This window comes from Colletotrichum chrysophilum (genome assembly GCF_026319265.1).
Source record: "Colletotrichum chrysophilum strain AFK26 chromosome Unknown scaffold_130, whole genome shotgun sequence".
NCBI lineage: Eukaryota > Fungi > Ascomycota > Sordariomycetes > Glomerellales > Glomerellaceae > Colletotrichum > Colletotrichum chrysophilum.
Genome location: NW_026517417.1, coordinates 107,691 through 126,847, shown reverse-complemented (window position 1 = coordinate 126,847; position 19,157 = coordinate 107,691). Strand labels below are relative to the sequence as shown.

General features: G+C 51.0%; 5 protein-coding genes across 5 annotated transcripts; 1 reads left to right on the top strand and 4 right to left on the bottom strand.

Moving 5' to 3' along the window:
- Nucleotides 1–1,975: 1,975 nt before the first annotated feature.
- On the bottom strand, nucleotides 1,976–2,638 carry COL26b_011136 (uncharacterized protein; the record flags this gene model as incomplete). The annotated part of the gene is made up of 4 exons (XM_053183810.1): nucleotides 1,976–2,190; nucleotides 2,242–2,278; nucleotides 2,453–2,466; nucleotides 2,521–2,638. The coding sequence occupies 4 exons, from the start codon at nucleotides 2,636–2,638 to the stop codon at nucleotides 1,976–1,978; spliced, it is 384 nt and encodes a 127-aa protein (XP_053032279.1).
- A 3,324-nt stretch (nucleotides 2,639–5,962) lies between these two features.
- Nucleotides 5,963–7,218, top strand: COL26b_011135 (uncharacterized protein; the record flags this gene model as incomplete). The annotated part of the gene is made up of 4 exons (XM_053183809.1): nucleotides 5,963–6,176; nucleotides 6,228–6,572; nucleotides 6,629–7,003; nucleotides 7,052–7,218. The coding sequence occupies 4 exons, from the start codon at nucleotides 5,963–5,965 to the stop codon at nucleotides 7,216–7,218; spliced, it is 1,101 nt and encodes a 366-aa protein (XP_053032278.1).
- Nucleotides 7,219–10,538: 3,320 nt separating this feature from the next.
- COL26b_011134 (uncharacterized protein) lies at nucleotides 10,539–11,639 on the bottom strand (the record flags this gene model as incomplete). Its single annotated transcript, XM_053183808.1, has 2 exons — nucleotides 10,539–11,276; nucleotides 11,337–11,639. The coding sequence occupies 2 exons, from the start codon at nucleotides 11,637–11,639 to the stop codon at nucleotides 10,539–10,541; spliced, it is 1,041 nt and encodes a 346-aa protein (XP_053032277.1).
- Nucleotides 11,640–11,726: 87 nt separating this feature from the next.
- Nucleotides 11,727–12,362, bottom strand: COL26b_011133 (uncharacterized protein; the record flags this gene model as incomplete). The annotated part of the gene is made up of 1 exon (XM_053183807.1): nucleotides 11,727–12,362. One exon carries the CDS (start codon nucleotides 12,360–12,362, stop codon nucleotides 11,727–11,729), a length of 636 nt encoding a protein of 211 aa, XP_053032276.1.
- Nucleotides 12,363–13,340: 978 nt separating this feature from the next.
- On the bottom strand, nucleotides 13,341–16,270 carry COL26b_011132 (uncharacterized protein; the record flags this gene model as incomplete). The annotated part of the gene is made up of 4 exons (XM_053183806.1): nucleotides 13,341–13,750; nucleotides 13,812–14,258; nucleotides 14,345–14,841; nucleotides 14,898–16,270. 4 exons carry the CDS (start codon nucleotides 16,268–16,270, stop codon nucleotides 13,341–13,343), a joined length of 2,727 nt encoding a protein of 908 aa, XP_053032275.1.
- Between the last annotated feature and the right edge of the window lie 2,887 nt (nucleotides 16,271–19,157).

The following is a 19,157-nucleotide window of genomic DNA, read 5'->3' as shown; positions in this document are numbered from 1 at the left end:
TTCAGCCCACCGCAACCTCAATCGCATTAGGTTGGCAAGGAATCGCAGTAATTATGTCTACACCCATCTCGACGCCTGATCTCATCGCATATGATGAGGGCCCAACCATTATTGGGCTGTGCGCCGCCATGATGCCCTGTTCCGCTGTCGTGGTCGCTCTCAGACTCTGGGCAAGACGACGGATGAAAATGCCCCTAGAGTGGGACGACTGGTTGATTGTCATGTCTGTGGTGGGTAAATTACGAACGTTATTTGATTTCTCTATGCTAATCAACTACTAGCCATTGCTATGGTCTGTCGCCATTCTCGGCATTGCTGGTGAGTACGCGAGTTCTCGTGACGGGGACGAAACCATTGACATCAATTCTAAAGCGGTTTGCTACGGAGGAGTCGGGAGGCATTTGAACGCTGTTTTAGCGGAGGATCCGGCAATCTTTGGTCGTTCTATGCTCGTGAATACTTTCTCCCATCATAACCCCCCACATATGCCTGCATATGTTTTGCTGACAATGTATCACGAAGTGTCTCTTCATCGGCGAGTACACATACGGGACTGTTCTGTGTACCGTGAAAGCATCTGTTCTCCTGATGTATTATCGTATTTTCCCTACGACAGGCATGAAAGTGGGAGGATATGTGCTCGGCGGGTTGAAACTGGCTTGGTGGTTGGCTGTGGTGTTGGTCTCGACATTCCAGTGCACGCCGATTCACAAAGCTTGGAATTCTCTCATGGAGGGTGGTAAATGCTTGGATACTAATAAGTTCTTCCTGGGGAACTCAATTCCGAATATTATCACTGATGCTCTCATTCTGTGTCTGCCGGTTCTCGAGGTTTCAAAACTCCAGGTCCGTCGGTCACAGAAAGTAGCTATTGGAGGAATGTTCCTTTTGGGCGGCCTGTGAGTTACTTTAAAACACTCAACCCCACACTGCGCCTTTCATGCGACTAACTCTGCCGGCAAAGGGTCGTGGTAATCAGTTGCATACGTCTGAAAGTGGTCATCGACTTGTCCAATGCAGGAGCTGATGCAGACTTTACTCGTGAGTCCCAGCATAACCTTTCGTGCGTAACAAGCTGATCCGAAAGAACAGAGCTAATAGGCCCATGCTGGATTTGGACTACCATTGAACCCACCATCGCGATGCTTTGTGCAAGTCTTCCCACAATGCGGCCACTCATGCACTTCCTCTTTGGCCGGTTCATCGGGGGTTCTTCCGATGGAAAGAACAATGTCACCGGCCTCGTGAAAATTGGTGGCACCAGGTCAAATCAGTCAGCCAAAGGCAAGGGGCAGAAAAGTGGCCGTTCATTCAAGCGGCTCGATGATAACGATTCAGCGGATGAACCAGTCTTGTGGCCGGAAGGTTATGTCAACGATCAAATCACAATTGCGGAGAGATCTCAGACTTTGGGAAGTTGTGATGAAGATATTCCGCTTGACGCAATCAAAGTGCAGAGGGGAATTACTTGGACGGAGTCTCGGAAGATGTGAGTTAACATTGGAAGAAGCCCACGACATTCCGCGCATGGAGAATGTGTTTCATGAGGCTGTGTTGTAGCGTGTACATCGTATCGTAGTAGGCCCATGCCTATCATGGTCAAAAGCTCATACTCGACCGATTATAAGAGGAACCGAGCGTGTAGGCACCAAAAACTGGCATGTATTGCCGACGGGATCGGAAGCCTCTACTTAGGCGGAGCTATTCACTAGCCTGGATTTCCACACCCGGCTAAGTTGCATGAAGGGATTGCGGAATGCTTCATACATGTATTTACAAAACATCTTTTCGATCTGTCTGTTCCTGGTGCGAAAGAGCACGTCTCAGAATGGGCCGAGAAGCACGTATCATGCAGGACAACACGCACCACGTATTGCCTTCATTGCCCACGGTCGCTATTTGAGGAGAGACCAAAGTGATAGTGATGCTCTCCATCTACTTAGCCTTCCGGCTACCCCTGAGAACTTTTGCGCCCCTAGTGACTGAATCGGAAGTCTAGTCGCTTGTTTCCTTCATCCTTGGTGGTTGCCAAGTATGCGACTCTCTGCTCTTCCGACATGCCGTCCCATATCTTGTCGCGTCGCTTATTACGGTAGACATAGTATGCCTTCACCAAAGGATAGAGAACCAAGTTCATGCAGACAATTCCGAGAAGAGCCCTGTTTCCTCTCTTGTACAAAGGCGCGTCATCTTGAACGAAGTTAGAGCTCATTGAAAATGAAGAGACTGCGAGACCCTCACCGGAACGATAGATATTCGAAGAGATGATGCCGCTGGTCTGAACGAACATGTTGTAGCACGCAGCAGACACGGTTCGAGACCGGACAGTGTTGGAGTTTCGGCTATTCCATCCAACCTTCAAAGTGTGTCAGTAGGCCTCTAAGCGATGATGATGGAGATCTTTGAATAATAGGGGCCGTTTGAGGCTCAGCTCTTGTAAGAAGTCACTTACTTGAATTGGGTGAGCTGTGACAGAATGATTAGCGGGAATTCAAAATGCAAGTTCAACATGCAGCTTACCGTTGGGGTAGATAAGTAACAGAGAGATGACTGTGTACAGCACCCATCTGTTGACTTCAGTGGTGTCCACGACGTTGAGGTAGATCAAGAAGGGGAGAGTCCAAAATTGACCAGACATGGCGATGAAAGTGAGCTCTTTGAAGACCTCAGCTAGGTAGGTAATCGCAAGCATAGTAATCACTAACAAAACTGTTAGCGCTGGTCAAGAGTCATTAGGACAGTACCTACTGTGGCCCACGGTGTTCGGGATAGAAAGCAAGTTCGCTTGGAACGTATCGAAACCTAGGTTGCGCAATGTCAAGGTGAGATACTGTTGAGGCGGCGTGGACGGAATCTGGAAAGTGAGACCGAGGATATAGAGCGGCCAGAGGTCGTAATCCTGCAGACTATCCCACAATAACCGCGGAGTGATGGGTTCTCGATTATGCATGCTGCTTTTGCTCGGGTCTTCACGAAGAACTCTGTTCACGAGGATGGCTTCCTCCCTGTATCGCAGTCAGCAATGACTCAGTAATCACATGTCCGTGTACAAGTCTACCTTTCTGTAAACCAACCCTTCTGGCCACGAAACCAACTGGCAGTTTGGCAAGGTCCCGCCGGCATCAAAAGGAAACCAAAGATTCCAATGACCAGAGTCAGGAGTCCTTCGATCAAAAAGAGCCATCTCCATCCCGCGTGTCCTTGCAGACCCCGCATGTGTAGTAGCCCATAAGCGAGTAGGGCTGACAGAATATCTGCAATGCTCATAGCAGTCCAGAAGAAGCCAAGCCGGAGAGATAGCTCGTGGTGCTTGTAGAAATATGAGAGGTACAGGATAACCTACAAATATGTTAGCAAATGTTCCGGTATCGGACGTCAAAATAGTAGGTAGAAATTACATCTGGGATGAAACCACCCTGTAGCAAACCAAGAAGCGCACGGCAGGCGAGAAAAGAGTCTCTTCCAGAGAGCCAGAACTGGCAGCTCGCCACAATACTCCACAGCACCATCTGTGCAGGAATCCACCGGTCAGGCCCAACCCACTTTGAGACGAGTTGTGATGGCAACTCAGCGCAAAGGAAGGCTAGCTTGAAGACGGTGTTTCCTAGGTTGAAGTCTGCACAGCAGGTCAGCTCCCTCACTAAAATATTACATCAATGTCGGAGTATCTATACCATTGGTGGTCATTTTGAGATCGCCCAGCATGTTGTCGGTATTTGCTGAATGGTTTCAAGTATGTTAGCACATCTCTATCAGCGCTGATACTCCTCGCGTGATAAGTTCGAACCTTGGCTGATGTTGGCACGATCTAGCTCGAGTGCCATGAACATGATGCAGGCCCAAACCTGTGACTGTGTATTAGCACGTGAGATGATTGAGTGATTTGGTGTTACTTGCCATGATTCGAAAGTCGACCTTCCGGATCAGGGCATATTCCTCCGCCCAAGTCCATCTAGCCAATGGATCAAATCTGTGGACATTCTCCCTGAGTTTTACGTCAGACCTGCGCGCGCTTGCAAGGACAACCCAAGATGGAAATACTCACCAGTCTGGTCGAGGGTGGTATTTTTCTGCTGTATCGGGGTCATCGAATACGCTTGGCTTTGGCTTATCAGAACCGTTTCAACATCTCTAGAAATGCATTTATCGGCATCCAACATACCTGGGTGGCAATGGCAAACGGATCGTAGTATTTGTCTCGTTGGAAGAAGAATCTCTTTTCCTCTTTGGGTGCACCTAGGGGAGGGATCCCCTCTAGAGATGCGGTAGATTCCGCCCCCTCTCCCTTTTGCAGAGGGTCTTTCGCCAGAACCGTTGCCATGATCGCAAAGAGGTTATGGCACGGGCTTCGAATGTCGTTGAAGTTGAGGCTGAACGATGACCATCTGATGAGATATCTCCTCGGAGAAGAATTCCCCTACTACTTAAAGAGAATTGAAGGAAGTAGTACGGTTCGCCGGATCTCGCCAGGTCACCACGGCAGACAGGGACCCTTCTTACAAGGTTGTGTTTCCACGCTGCGATGGCGAGTTGGATCCACAATATCACGCCCGCGTGGGATGTCGGAGCTGAATGGAGCTGAGCCTGGCTGTACTCGGTAAAGAAAAAGGAGTCGAGCTGGGTCAGCAGTGTCTCAATTCCCCATCTCTTATCTTCATGTTTCGCAATTGAGCAAAGTTTTGATCGAAAGTTGCCGACGGACCTTGGATGACGGATATGCCGTCGCAGCTGACGCACCTTTCGATCACTCGGGGGGTTGAATATTGGTGCAAGATGTTTCCATACGAAAGTTGTCTATTTACGCAAAAAGGGTTATCTTTACTGAATGGTCTACGTAAAGAACTTTCATTGCGCGTTCGAAGCCAGCGTGCATTGTACACTTTAACCCCGAGATGAGATGAACGTGAGAAATATTGCAGACACGGCCAAGCAGCGTTTGCACCCAACACAAGCCTTCCTCTCTGAAGCTATCCAAGTTTCTCTCGTAATCCACGGCTTGAATTCCGTATCTCTTAATTCCAATATTATGAATATGCAAGATACGCGTTACGAGGTTTTCTTCCGGACCCTGCAGCTAGCTTTGCCGCTCGGAGAGAGGCCGGCATCCACCCGGCTCCGGTGTCATTTTTTTGGTGTGTCGAGTAGCCTCTTAATTCATTGGACATAGAATACCGCTGTACTTTTGCTGGGAAATTTGTGAAATCCATTATCGCATGCCGTTTGGTAATGCTCACGGGGTGAGCATGTTGGTGGTTCTGCCACCCTTGCTTTGCAGCTTCTCGCAATAAACTATCATTCTGACGCAAGCCACCACCACGTCTTCTTATCAGTTAGGCTTGATCCAGACCTTGTGATTGGAAGCCAGCTGAAAAGCACCAAAAATTCGTCTCTCTCGGTACAAGTGAGTGCTGCCAAGTCGTTGGGTGTAGACATGCTGATGGACCTCTTTCTTTAGCAGTCGCGACTAGTGTCACGAACAAAAATTCATATATCATTTTGGTCGATAAGAACACCAAGTTCAATAGATTTACCATTTCAATGATGATGTCTGTTAGGTATGCGTGCATGGGTAGATCAAATATCCGAAGCATGATTGGCCAAACCAACGAGGCCGGCTGATCACATCATCCACCCTAGATCCACGCAATAGTGTCAAGGGGCTGGTCAATCACGAAATAGGCTCACCCGCTTTCACCATCCCGCCGAGCTCAATCAGCTTTCCGTCTGAAGATTGCGGGGTTCCCCAGGACATCCAATCCTACCGGATGTCGCTTCATTACGACACCATCCCGTAGCCGACGATGTCGCGACATGTGCAGTCAGCCAGCGCAAGACGCGAGCCGGTATCAAGAGCCGCTCGAGTTATAAAATAAGTCCATTCTCTCAGGTGGCGAGCAATTCACACAAGAATTTCTGTTGAACATCCAAGATCAGTGCTATTAAATCAACGCATCAGACAACCATGGCTCCTACAGCAATTGAATCAGAACTCCCTATTCACACCAGCACAAAGGCGCCGGCGTATCCGGGGCCCTTGAAGCTTTCCTCGTCGCTCGACAGCTACGAGTCGTTTGATGTGACCCCTGTCATTGGTCGCGAGTTCCCGAAGGCCAACCTTGTGGAGTGGCTGAACGCTCCGAATGCTGATGAACTTATCAGAGACCTCGCTATTACCAGTAAGCCATAACAGCATGTCCTGACACTATGGAAAACTGATGAGTGCAAAGTTTCCCAACGCGGAGTGGTCTTTTTCCGAGCTCAAGACAACTTGACCAATGATCTGCAAAAGCAGCTAATTCTCCGGCTCGGCGAGCTCACCGGCCGCCCGAAGGAGTCCGGACTCCACATCCACCCGGTCCTCAATTCGGAGCGGGAGCTTGGTGGGTCTGACCCGGAGATCAGCACTATCAGCTCAGTGCAGCACAAGAAGATCTACCGCAAGCCTCTGGAGGGCGAGGAACTCAGTCCCAAGAAACAGTCAACCGCTCAGTGGCACAGCGACATCGCCTTTGAGCCTGTGCCGGCAGACTACTCATCCCTTCGTCTGGTTCAATTGCCCAAGACTGGTGGAGGTAAATGATCCGCCCACTCCGCTTCGTTATCAGTAATCACTGACCTGCGAGTTTAGACACTTTGTGGGCTTCTGGATATGAGATCTACGATCGCCTTAGCGCTCCGTACCAGAAATTCCTGGAGAGTCTGACTGTGACCTTCGAGCAGCCCGGCTTCGCCGCGGCAGCAGAGCGTGGCGGCTTCACTCTCTACGACAAGCCTCGCGGAAATCCCAAGAACATCGGCAGTATCCTCAAGGCGGTGCACCCTATCGTCAGAACCAACCCAGTCTCTGGCTGGAAGAGCATCTTCCCTGTTGGAGGCCATGTAAAGCACATCAACAGTGTCACCGCTGAGGAGAGCAAGCACCTCCTCGATTGGTTTCTTGATATTCTGCAAAAGAATCACGATCTTCAAGTTCGTCTGAAGTGGCAAAATAACAACGACATTGGTGAGCTTGCTCCACAACACATACGAATCAGGCTAACAAAAAATGCAGCGATTTGGGACAACCGCAGTACTTTCCACACCGCGACCTTTGACTACGATGACCAGGGAGAGAGGTTCGGTAACAGAGCGGTTGGAATCGGCGAGGCGCCCTACCTCGACCCAAATAGTACCGGCCGTCGGGACGCTCTGGGGCTAGATTACATCACTGGGCCATAGACATGCAATCAGAGACGCCGACGACGAGATATTTTACTTTTCTTGCATGCACAGAACTTGCGTATCAATCTCATACATTTACTTCTGTCGGGAGATCACTGTCCATGTCGAGTTTCCATGCTTGCCCGTCTCTTACAAAATGCTATGGGTAGCGAACGAAGGACACCGTTTCAGGCTTGCAAACTTCAGCAACAATGCGATTCGGTATGGCGTCGGGGGTTATTCTTTGTTGATTAAACGACAAGACTAATTGATATTGGGCATTCGAATGTAGTCTACAGCCACAGCGTACGATATTTAACAAGAGAATGGGCATTATGGCCAACATAAATATGTTCTTCGTTTGTCGTTCGAGCTGACCAACACGTTCTGTCAGACTGTGGTGAGTCATATTATCAATCATCATGCAAATAAAGGGAGTAAGTGGGTTTGTGGCTCCGGCAAGAACAAGTCATAACATTCTTCCTATGACATGGATAGTATCTATGTGGACCATTATTTGCAACACCTGCCCTTCAGCTGGTTCCGTCCGCTGGATGGTCTACTGGCCGCATCCCTCACTTTGGAACAAATGGGTCCCCATACTCCGAGGGTGAGTCAGCCAGCCAGGCGTACCACTGAGACCAAGTCTTTGGCTTGTTTGCCTCGAATTTTGAGTAATCGACCCCGTCGAGATATTTGGTGCAACATGTGAGCTTGTAAAGCCAGTTTGTACTTTTCTCGTGTCTGTCCGTATCTAAAGTTTCCAACGACGTGCTACTGCTGGGCGATCCAATCGACATGGGCCAGGCATCAGCGAGCTTTTGCTCATCCTCATATTTAATGTCGACTCCTTCAATCAAGTCGTCGAGACTTGCTGGTGTTCTTGCACCTTCATAGAGCAGAACCACTGCGACATCAACGTTAGGGTAGCCTGGGGGAGTGAAGCATTATTGAAGTGGTGTGTGACCCGCAGTGTTACCCGCATTGATATCCGCGCCATGTTCTAGCAGTAGTTGTATGATGGATCGAGGGTCTGTCGTCAGAGGATCATCTGTGTCTTCCTCTGACCTCTTGCACATCGCGACATGATGCATTGGTGTGTTGTCGAATGCATCGCGTATGTCAACACTCGTCGTGGTCTCATTTAGGATAAACCTAGAAGTATCGACATCTCTTCCACCACAGGCTTGATGAAGCGCGTGGAGCTTGGTACCGAGGTGGGTTATCAGGGAGACGTCTGGATCTACCAGCACGTCAAAAGTGCCTCTGAAATTATTTGAAATCCAGTGCTCCAGGCGTAGGGCTTCTACCAGCATCTCAATAGTGTCTTTAGAAGAAGTCGAAACCCAGTTCTCCTGGAACTTCTTGGCGGAGACATTGATGAGTGCGAAGTAAAAAACATTGGGACCCTTCTTTAGGATCGACTTTAAGTAGTTGATCATGCGAGACCTATCCCATGCTTAAGAGCTTGGTACCTGGAGCTGATTGATGGTTGGTTCGAACTGATTTAAGACGGCATCGAGCGATTGGCAAATGAGCCTGTTGTCCGCCGTGAAGGAATCGACGGTGGATTGTCCGAAGTCGATGAAAGCGTTGTCATCTATGTAGCGAAGAGATTGTAAATCTCTATTGAATGCCGCCCAGTGAACAGCGGACACCTCGTGATGCCATACAGTAGTCCGCTCGGTAGTCCCGCAACACATCCATGGATCATCATGGGCAAAGTATTCCTCGTCATCAAACTCTCGGTATGCGGCGAATACATCCCCTCCTTTCATAAGAGACTTCGCAACGCCAGCTGAATTACCCTTCATTGCCGACAGAATCAGGGCGAAGGATTCGTTATATATAGCGTCTTTCTGGTAAAGGACTGGCCAGATAGCATTGTAGAGAGTCTTGCAGGTGTACATCAGACGGATGACATCCCTCCAGACGTCAAAATGGGGCCAGTCCCTTACACCCAGATAGTCCAGTTCAGCAACCCAATGCGTCCAGGGCTTGCCGTAACCACGCCATAAATCTTCGGGGTATAAATTGAAAATTTCATCAACAATATTGAAGATTATTTCTACCGGCAAGTCGAGTATCGTCAGCATATGTCCAGCTGGTCTTTTTGTACACGTCGTTACGTCTTGTAAATCGAGATTGGCTCCAAGTCTTGCTGGGTTGGACTCGGCCATACTGTCGCGATGTTGAATCATGCTTTCTGACATTGGGACAATAATTCAGAGGCCGTGTGAGAGAGCTCTAGAGAGAAATGATATTTGGGGCGTGAGGAAAACGAAGTTTGCCAAAGGGCAGTCGGATGGATTTTAGCTTTAAATGAATACCGAGGCTGTGAGTCACTAGAACACATCTGTACTTTGACTTTTGGCTGTCCCGCGCCACAATCAGCAACATTCCGGAGATGCACTGCCATACAGAAAGGTCCTCAAAACTCATGTCAACCCTTTTCACTTAGGTTGCAGGTCCATGCACCTTCTTGGTCATGATTTATAACGAGTCCAATTGAAAGCCCGGCTATTTTACAACAAAATTGTACGTTCCAGATGCCACGTTGTATGACGACTTTCCGCTACTACTCTCAGCGAACTCAACTCCCTCAGAATCAACCGCATTCTTGTCATTTTCATATACCAATTTCCCATCAGGCACTGGTAGGGTGACCAGGGCATATGATCCAGCGGGTATCGACAGGGTAAGAGCGAACTGGGCGGTGCTGTTTGTCCATGAACTGATCACTTTCCCAAGAGGTGTTTGGATAGATCCTTGGGCACTTGCCAAGTCGGCAGGGACAAATGGCGCAATCTCAATGCTCTTATACCCTGCCGTCGTTATCTTGATACCTGCAAGATGCTGGTAGAACCAGTCAACCACAGTGCCAAGGAACGGGTGGTTCTGGGATCGCGAACTACCAGCCCATTCTTCCCACAAGCTGGTTGCTCCAAGACTCTTCCAATAGCCCCAGCTAGGGTATGTAGTCTGTGTTGCAACACTGTAGGCCAGATCGATGTATCCATATTCTGTCAGCAACGGTAACAGCCACTTGGTGCCGGCCACACCGGTTCCCAAATGGTTGTCCCTCGAAACCACATCTGCAGCCACCTTGTCAATGACAGCCTGACGCCTTGTGGGGCTTGTCATCTTGAAGGCAACCGGAAGCAAGTTATTGGTCTGAGCAAATCCCCCCGTAGAAGAACTGCGATAGTCTCTGTCGCAGGCTGGTAATACGCGTCATGGAATGATGAGTTGACAGCTGCTGCATGCGACGTGTAAGACTCTACATCGGCACTGTAGCCCAGTATGGTAGCCATCTGAATGACTCTCGTAATGCTGCATTACAGATGCGCTGTTCCCACAATACCCTTGTCATTGATGGAAGGTGTCACCCAGTCGCCCCAAGACTCTAGCCCGATCAGGCCACTGCTGTTGCGATGGTTTAGTTCGTAGGATAAGTATGACTTCATCGATTCGTAGAAACGTGAGAGCAAATTGACGTCGCCGGAGTGCTGGTACAATTGCCACACAACCTCGGAAAAAGCGTTACCCCAGGTGGGACTCGGGAAGGGGTCCATTTCCAACGGTGATGGAGCCCAAGGTGGAAGGTTGCCATCAGCAAGTGCCGAGTCCGCGATGTCTTGCGCCCACTTAGTGTACAGTGATTTGACGTTGAGAGAACTGAGTATTGTTTCGGACATGACCGCCGCGTCAGATAGCCATGGCTGCTTTTCAAGATACGCGCCGTCGGTGGGAACACCAACGATATTGTTAAGCATGGACTGCCAGGTGGTGTCATGGATCCATGTCAATGTGTCGTCAGAGGCAGTGAACCACCCAATGCCTCTCACATCGCTGTGTAGGCGCTGAGCTACAACGGTGCCGGCGTTGGGTGTTCCCGCGACGCCTGTCAATTCGATGTATCGGAAGCCGTAGTACGAGTGTCGGGGGATCCAAGTGACGGAGCCCGTTCCGTCATGAATGTACGTGCTGTGTTGCCAGTTACCGCCCGTATCCTGAATTCGTCCCGTCGATCTGAGCTTTTCCCCATAGTGCATCCGGATTGAGGCGTTGTAGGCCTCGTTGACAGTCAAAGCCCCGACTCATGCGATGTTTCGACCAAAGTCGTATACCCATACCCCAGATTCCGGGTTGGTGATGGATACGGCCTTGATACTTTCCTTGATTCGCACGGGCTCTACAGGAGAGGACTGAATCTCGGTACTTGGCAGCGTTTGAACGATAGCATTTGGCCAGGTCGAAGCATTAAAGCCAGCCTTCTTCCAGGCTTGCGACTCGATGCGTGAATCAAAGAGCTCGTTGTTGGGAATGGCGCCAGTGCGGGTCGAGCCGCCAAGCTTTCCTCTCCAAGGGCTGTCCGTTACAATTGTTTCCGTCGTATTGTCCTTGAAGGTGATATAGAGCTGGGCCTTGGTACGCATTTTCCCGTCCCAAGCGCCACGATTCGCCTCCGCGCCCCAAGAGCCAAGGGTAGACCAGACTTGGCCTACTGCGATGCCAATCGCATTCTAGCCCTCGATGATCTGCTTGGTAACATCGTGTGTGTCATAGGAGGACCGCTTGGCGTACTGTGTCCAAGAAGATGCGAGATACAGGTCGCCGACTCTCTGGCCGTTGAGGTACGCCTCATAGCCGCCAATCGCAGTGATGAATAGCTTTGCGCTGGCAATCTCCCGGGAGACGTCAAAGTCGGTGCGTAGAATTGGCTGGTCCACAGATGGATTCGCGGCCCCTATCCACTGCGCAGACTCCCAGTCTTCATCAGCGACTAAACCGGTTGCAAAGGTACTTGTGGACCATTTTGTCCAACCTCCGGAGTTATCCAGCAGTCGGACTTGAAAGTTGAAGTTGGTTCGCGAGGGCAGACTCTTTCCAGAGTAAACCAGACGGGTTACGTTTGTTGCCACAGTGCCGGAGTCCCAAAGGGGAGATGTTCCGGTAGCTGGCAAGACTTGAACTTGTGCAGCCGTGAAAGACGCTCCACGAGCCGCCACACTCCCGATGATCCAACCGAAGGTAGGCGCTGCATTATCGACACCCAACGGGGTCACAAGATCATTGACCGTAACGGATGCGATGCTGATCTGGGCTGCGGTAACGGCGGCAGCGAGTGCAAGAACATGCATAAAGGTTGCTGCATACATGGCGAGTTACTTGTGGGTGAACCAAGGCGTGAAGAAATCGAGAATCCCATGTAGATGTTGTGACCATTGGCTAGATATAAGAGATGCCCAAAATGAGACTCGGGGTTATACCGATCGCCGAAATAGCAGGGGTTCAGCTAAATCACCGAGAAGACAGGCAATTTTCTGTAACATACGGTACAGGCACAAACGCAATGCATTGTAAGAGTTCGTTGTCTTGAGTCATAGTCTTCTGATAGTGTGCTCGAGTATTGAGGCAGCGATCTCGGGCGATTTGGAACCGAACAGCCCAAATAGATAGGTTGGTAGTCATGGTGTGTTAGCATACATCCCGAAACAGTAATGGACGGAGCTATCCGACATTAAGGATGCGGAGCACCTCGCCTACGTTACTGCCGAGATCACGAACGCCAGTACGGCATTCGGTCATATGCACGCTCAAGTCCTGAGGACCCGGCGAATAAGTTAATTGCGAGATCGCCGGTTTGTCAATGCTGCCCTTTTTGGACAACCTACCATCGGCTTATGCCCGTTTGATAAAAGAGTCTCAATCCGATTGGTCACAATGATGGAGCTTGATCATGTTTCAGTAAATGATACTATTCCGACCCAGTAACGACAGTGATTTCTTCCTCTTTTTTTCTCCTCTCCCTAGCCCCAAACTCCCTCGCTTCCTTAAATTCCTCAATGTTTTGGAACCTAGGTACGTACAAAGATACTACTACAATGTATGATTGGCTGTTGCTCTTGATCGCCTGCCGGCTTGCTTGCCATGGCATGACTATGGACGATTGATGCGGCGTGGGAGACTGACCGGCTAGGCCTGCGTCGACCATCCCTACCGAGTGCTGAATTACATGGGAAGATCCTATCTGGATGGATATGATGGACATGACTTTGCATGGAAATGAACAGGATAAAAGCCCTACGTAAAATAGGAAAGATGGCAAATGCTGGGCAAGTGCACGCTACCTACGATTAGAAGCTAAACAGACCACTGCGACGCTTGCCGAGCGGGTAGATAATAAGAGAGCTGAGGAACAGGCCAACGGCGATGCCGATGGCGATCTGGATCATGGATGCGGCGACGTTGAAGACAACCGAGTTCATCTCGGTACTGTCGTACGTGACGGAGCTCGTGCCGTTGACCGAGTGCGTCGAGTTTGTGATTTTGTTGGCTGTAGTTAGACCGCTCAGAAGACCGCCGGTGGATGCGAGACCTCCTGGCACCTGGGTGAAGATGGCAGGGATGAGAGTTGCGGCGGCGACTCCATGGCGGACACGTGAGTAGAGGTTGGCGAGGACTCCGACGGTAAGAGCGCCAAGGGTGTTGGCGACCTGGGGAGCTGCGCTGAATCTGAGACCGGAGAAGTAGTTTACCATGTAACCTTGGGCCCAACGTTAGATCCGAGGTGTTACAGTAAAACAATTCAAGTGTTGAATGCTTACCTGCAAAAGCGACGACCAACATGACGGGCATTTGTCGCCATTTGGCTTGGTAAAGGATGGCAATGCAGACAACGAACAGGGGGACGAAGATGAATGTCAGGTAGGTGGGGATCTGGTTCTCGCAGGTGGTCGTCGAAACGGCGTTTTCGTCTATGAGACCGTATATCGCAGTGCCGATGGTGATACCGAAACCGAGGAAGAGACTGTATATGACGGCGTAGACGATTCGGATCGATCCGGGGACGATGGCGCGGGATTGGAGCTCGAGGGCGGAACACACTGGTCCATCAGCGGCTGTCCTCAGTTTCCTGCGGCGGCGCGACGCTACGATAGCAGCCGCGCTGGCTTTTGCTGGAGATGGCACGCTCGAGTCTGGCACCAGGTTGCTTGGAAGCCTGGCACCGATCGACCGGCGGCACGCGAGATGTCCTAATGGGTGCCCGTAGGCTAGTAGAGCCCCAATCAAGGGGGATACAACCAACAAGAGGCGAGGGGGAAGGTGGAATGACAGAGTTCGGAGAGAGATGACTTACAAACCATGTATCCTGGTAGAAGCATGACGATGCCTCCTTGGGCTATTGCCGAGAAGCAGAAGAGGTTTCCACCTCTAATGCTGCCGAAGGCTCGGGCCAAGAAACTTACCAGGACGGTTGCCGTGACCTCAAGAACATTGCTGTAGAGCTTGGATTGGGCAGCTACTATGAGCTGGAGGAATCCGACGAGGCAGCCGAAACAGAATGCGAGCGGTAGATCAATAAGGCGGGCGCCGAAGGAGAAAGGTGCAGCAGTGACACTGGTGAGGCCGAAGACGAGGACTCTGATCCAGACGTGGAACTTGTCCTTGGACTTGATGAGTGCATCCAGGCGTTCGATTCCCTCGTTCACTGAGACAACGTCGTGGATAACTTCCTTGTAGACATGGTGGGTGTCGCGAAGTTTGCCAAGGTCGATTCCCTGTGCTGCGCGAACCATTCGAACTTCAGTCGTGTGTACAGATCTGTCGTCGAAGCTGATGACCATGCAGCCAGGACTTGACGGTGTTAGCGTATGCTCGTTCAATGTTTCGTGTAGTGAAATGAGACTTACAGATACAAGAATTGGCCATCAATCTCAAGGACCTTGGCGGTGGTAGAGAGATACTCTTCCAGACGATGAGTAGGAGCACCAAAGAGCATCAACGCGCGGCAGAGAGTGATGATGTACTCCTGACGGGCGAGGGTCTCTGCAATGTGAACTGTGATCTTGGCTTCCTCCTCTTCTCTCGCAAGGTATGCGCTGATGCGAGAGTTGCTGGTAGTGCGCTTGTGTTTGGGACGCTGCTTCTTCGCGGCCTTGCCATCTTTTGGCGATCCTGGGCCCTCGCCCTGCTGGTTGGGGTTGGCGAGGCGTGCAGAAGCCTCAATCAAGTTGACGAGGGTCTCCTGGGACCTGTTGGCCTGGTACCATTTCTTACGGCTAGGAGTTGCGGTGCCGGTGGGAGTAGTAGTGCCGGACTCGGAGCCAGGAGTGCCGGTTGATAGAGGTCCTCCGAAATTAGAGAAAGAGGCGACAGAGTTGCGGTTGTTGGGCGGCTGCACAGGACCCTCTGCAGGCTTGTACAGCTTGAGAAGCTGAGACAAGACGCTGCCGCGATACTGCTTCGGCGGAGGGACGACGTAAACACCGTCATAGTTGCCGTCATTGACTTCAGGGAGGAGGTGGTCGGTTTGCTCAGTCTTTTCAGCATCTTGAGCATTCGACGGGCCGGCCTCGCTCTCAGTCTTGTCGGCAGTACGCCAAGTGTGGGCCCGGACGATTCGGTAAGCTTCCGAGTTGAGTTGTGCCTGGTGTTCATGCTTCTCTTCCTCTTCTTTGGCCTTTCCGGTCAAGGGTTGGTCAGAGTTGAGGTCTTGAAGGGGAATGTAGGCTCCCTCTCTGCTGGGCGGTTCATACTCGCTTGCAGTAGTCGTACCGGCGGATTCAACGGATACTCGGAACTCTCGGGTAGGAGATCCGAGCTGGATGTTTGCGGCAACCTGGCGTGCACGTTCCTGAGCAGCGGCAGCGGCAGACTTGGCCTCCTGGCGCTCGCTATCAACCGAGGGACGCGGGTTGTCCTGGGCAAGTGTTGCAACAGTGGGAATAGAGCTTCCGGAACTGCCTCGCAAGATGGACGGTCTCGGCGGGTTTGCCGGAGTGGGAACAGGCAGAGTTGCGTTGGGTGGTGGTGAAGTTGGGGGCTGGGTCACGGCCGCTCTGCTATTGAAGCGTACACGGCCTTTTTCCTTCTTCAGGGCGGCTGCAGCTGCGGCCTCGGCGTTGCTAGTCGATTGTTCGGCCGGATCGGGGTTAGGCGTGACTGCGGCATTCTCGGGAGTTGTGCTTCCGGAAGCGCTGCCGGATGCAAACCCGGGAGAGATGCCGCCGCCGGGCTCGGGGCCGGGGTCGTCATCTTGAGAGGCGGGTGAGTTTTCGACCATTGCATCGAGGGTCAGCACGACTCTTCTGGTTGGCGGCGGAGCGGGATGGAGCCGTTGACAAAGAGGTTGCAGAGCAAAATATTAAATAATGCCACAAAAGGTTTGCTGTGGGAGGCCAGAGTGGATCGTGGGGGGGAGCAAAATCTGGGGAGCGTCTTCTTTCTTATGAGCGAACCGGTCCGGTGGTTCGTGACGCGGCAAAGTTGAAGCCCGCGGAGCCACCGGCATCTGCGAAATTCTGGAAAAAAGGGTTCTCACCGGAAGTGCCATCTCGTATCCATATATCTCCACTTGGGCCGAAACAACTGGACATGACAGCAGATCGAATTTCCTGGCTGGTACTAGCACACCATATTTGGCGCGGGTTCATTAGGGCAGAAGCCGGGCTCCGGCACTCTGTTACCTAATAACATCGGAGCTGCCTTTCGTCATTCGTCAGGGGTTCTCCCTGTGCGTCCCTGTGCGGCCACTGTTCTTGGCTGTGTGCACACTTGAAACTGGTGTAATGGCGTCATTGGCTTTCCCAATTCTCTTTGACGCGTTGTCGGCTGATGAGCTGGCGACGTGTGAAGTGGTGATGGACAACAGATCAGTTGAGATGACACAATAGTGTCGATGCGCCCAAGAGCCGCAGCTAGAGCCGTTGGACTCTCCCTTAGGCCCGATCCCGGCATGGTGCATAAGACTGGTGTGGCTCGAAGTGAACCCCCCGCGCGGAAGGACCCGATTTGTCCTGCAAGACTGTCATCCGAACATAGCCAACCAGAGCGCGGCCAGAGCATTCTGTTACCATAAATATCAAGCATCGTCAGGGGCACATCAAGGGTCTTCCCGCAAACTCCATGCTCAGTGTCACCAACTCACCGGCTTTCAGAACCACCCATTTCAATTTTTGGAACACCTTTTGCACGGCCTTGTGTGGCTTTTCAAAGTCTGGACTCTATGGCGGAGTTTTTGGATCGTCAACCCCCTTCCCGGTATCCGAGTACTTGATTCATGACTCCTGGATCGGCTTGGCCAGAACCACGTGCAGCACCCACACGTTGTTGTTGGCCATAGCTTTCACAAACACCCCTTTTCTCGTCAACGGGAGTCCTCCTCTGCTTGGCTGCCATCTTCTCATTCCTTGGTCATCAGATCAAATTTTGCCTCACAGCCACAAAAATCATGTCGCTTGGCCGTGATCAAGATTTGGTTCAAGCTCGAGTCTCAGCGTTGTATTGTTCAAAGGGGTTCACGCAGACTTTGGATGACCCACTTTGTCACACCAGAAGGAAAAATGTTTCCGTCCAACATATGCAATGCACTCAGCAGAAGCTCTTCTTGTTTCAAGTGATCCATGCACAAGCTGGCAGGTTAGCTGTTCGAACTTCAAGTAGCACTTGAGGGAGGCACGCAGGGATTTGCACTTTCTGAACTCACGAACCTGACCGCTCGTAGTTTCACAGAGCTGCACAGGGTCGTTTGCCACCCACGAGGTTTGGTGGGGTAAACAGCCCTGGGATCGGGCATGGAGAGCTAAGCTACTTTTGAGTTTCGCCCCGTGAGCTCGTGACTGAAAACTTTTGAAATTGACTGAACCCTGGAAAGCATACGCGGAATTTGCTTTGCCGTTGGGAGCGCGCCAAATCACGACAATAGTCATATGTTCCTGTCATGTTGTGCTACGCGAGATGAGGGGCTGCCCAACCGCGATTATCGTGAAGCGGTGAGACATGAAAAACTTCACAAAGGAGGCGGAACGTTCGAGGCCTCCGACATCGCTCTCAGTTGACGGTTCTTGATGAATGATAAAGGGGTTGAGTGCGCGTCTGGATGCCGGAGGGGAGATGACCAGAATCAGGAGAAGCAGAATTCACAAGACTTCAGGCTGTGTCGATGAGTTTCGGGCAGGCTAGAGGCATGTTACTAAACAGTTCAGATAGTGCCTTAATGTTTGGTCCCAGTTCGACGAGCTCTCATAGACGCCGCTGCTTAAAATTTGGCTCTTCGACCGTTTCGAGTTGCCCGGGCCGCGGCCACAAGTGGGGCTCGTTCTTCCTCGTCTCAGACTTCGGTATTGTTACATATCTGGAGTACGCGCTGCGACTTGAATATGACACCGCCGTCAATTGGGAAGCATCACACGGAGTCTATTGACCATCCCCAAAATTACTCGGTGTTGCAATATTGTCAGATGGCCTCATGATTAAGAGGACTACGTTTGCATCACTTGCCTGTCTAGTTCTCTGTTAATAAATTTTGTGGCTTCAATATTCCGCTACAGAAGAGCACTAACTCCGGTAATTCTGAACGGGCACGGCCCGTGTTGAAATGGCTTCACAGTATTACAAAGCACTTTTGAGTTCTTGAATTAAGCTTCCTTCAATCGCTACCAAAGTATCTAGCCACCAACTACGGTGAGAGCTTTTCTTTTCTTCACATGCCGGAGAAATACTATCCTGAGGCTTGCATCACCCAATCGTGCGTCCAAGGGCAATATGGCCGATTTGAACTATTGTCTGTAACGGCGGCCTTTACAGGTAGTTACCTGTTTTCCCTGTTCCTATATCCGCCTCTAAACATATTACAACTCCGGCATGCGCCTTGACCATCGCTGTGTTGACCTCAGCTATCTGAGGTCACATATAATTGCAGTATCCGGAGTTGTGGCTGTCGAGCCGCGATCGAAGCTAGTCGATGGCCGAGACACGCCAACGGCAACTTGCATCGTCATGGTGGCTCACCTAGCTGAGATAAGTTGTGGCATTTTCAACTATCTTTGTACACTCATGATTATATGATATCTCATATCAGCTTTTGGGCATGAAGCAGCAAGCACCCAGCTGATCGAGTGTACCGGGATTTCAGAAGCCATTCTATTTCGATGGCTGAATTCTTCCGCATG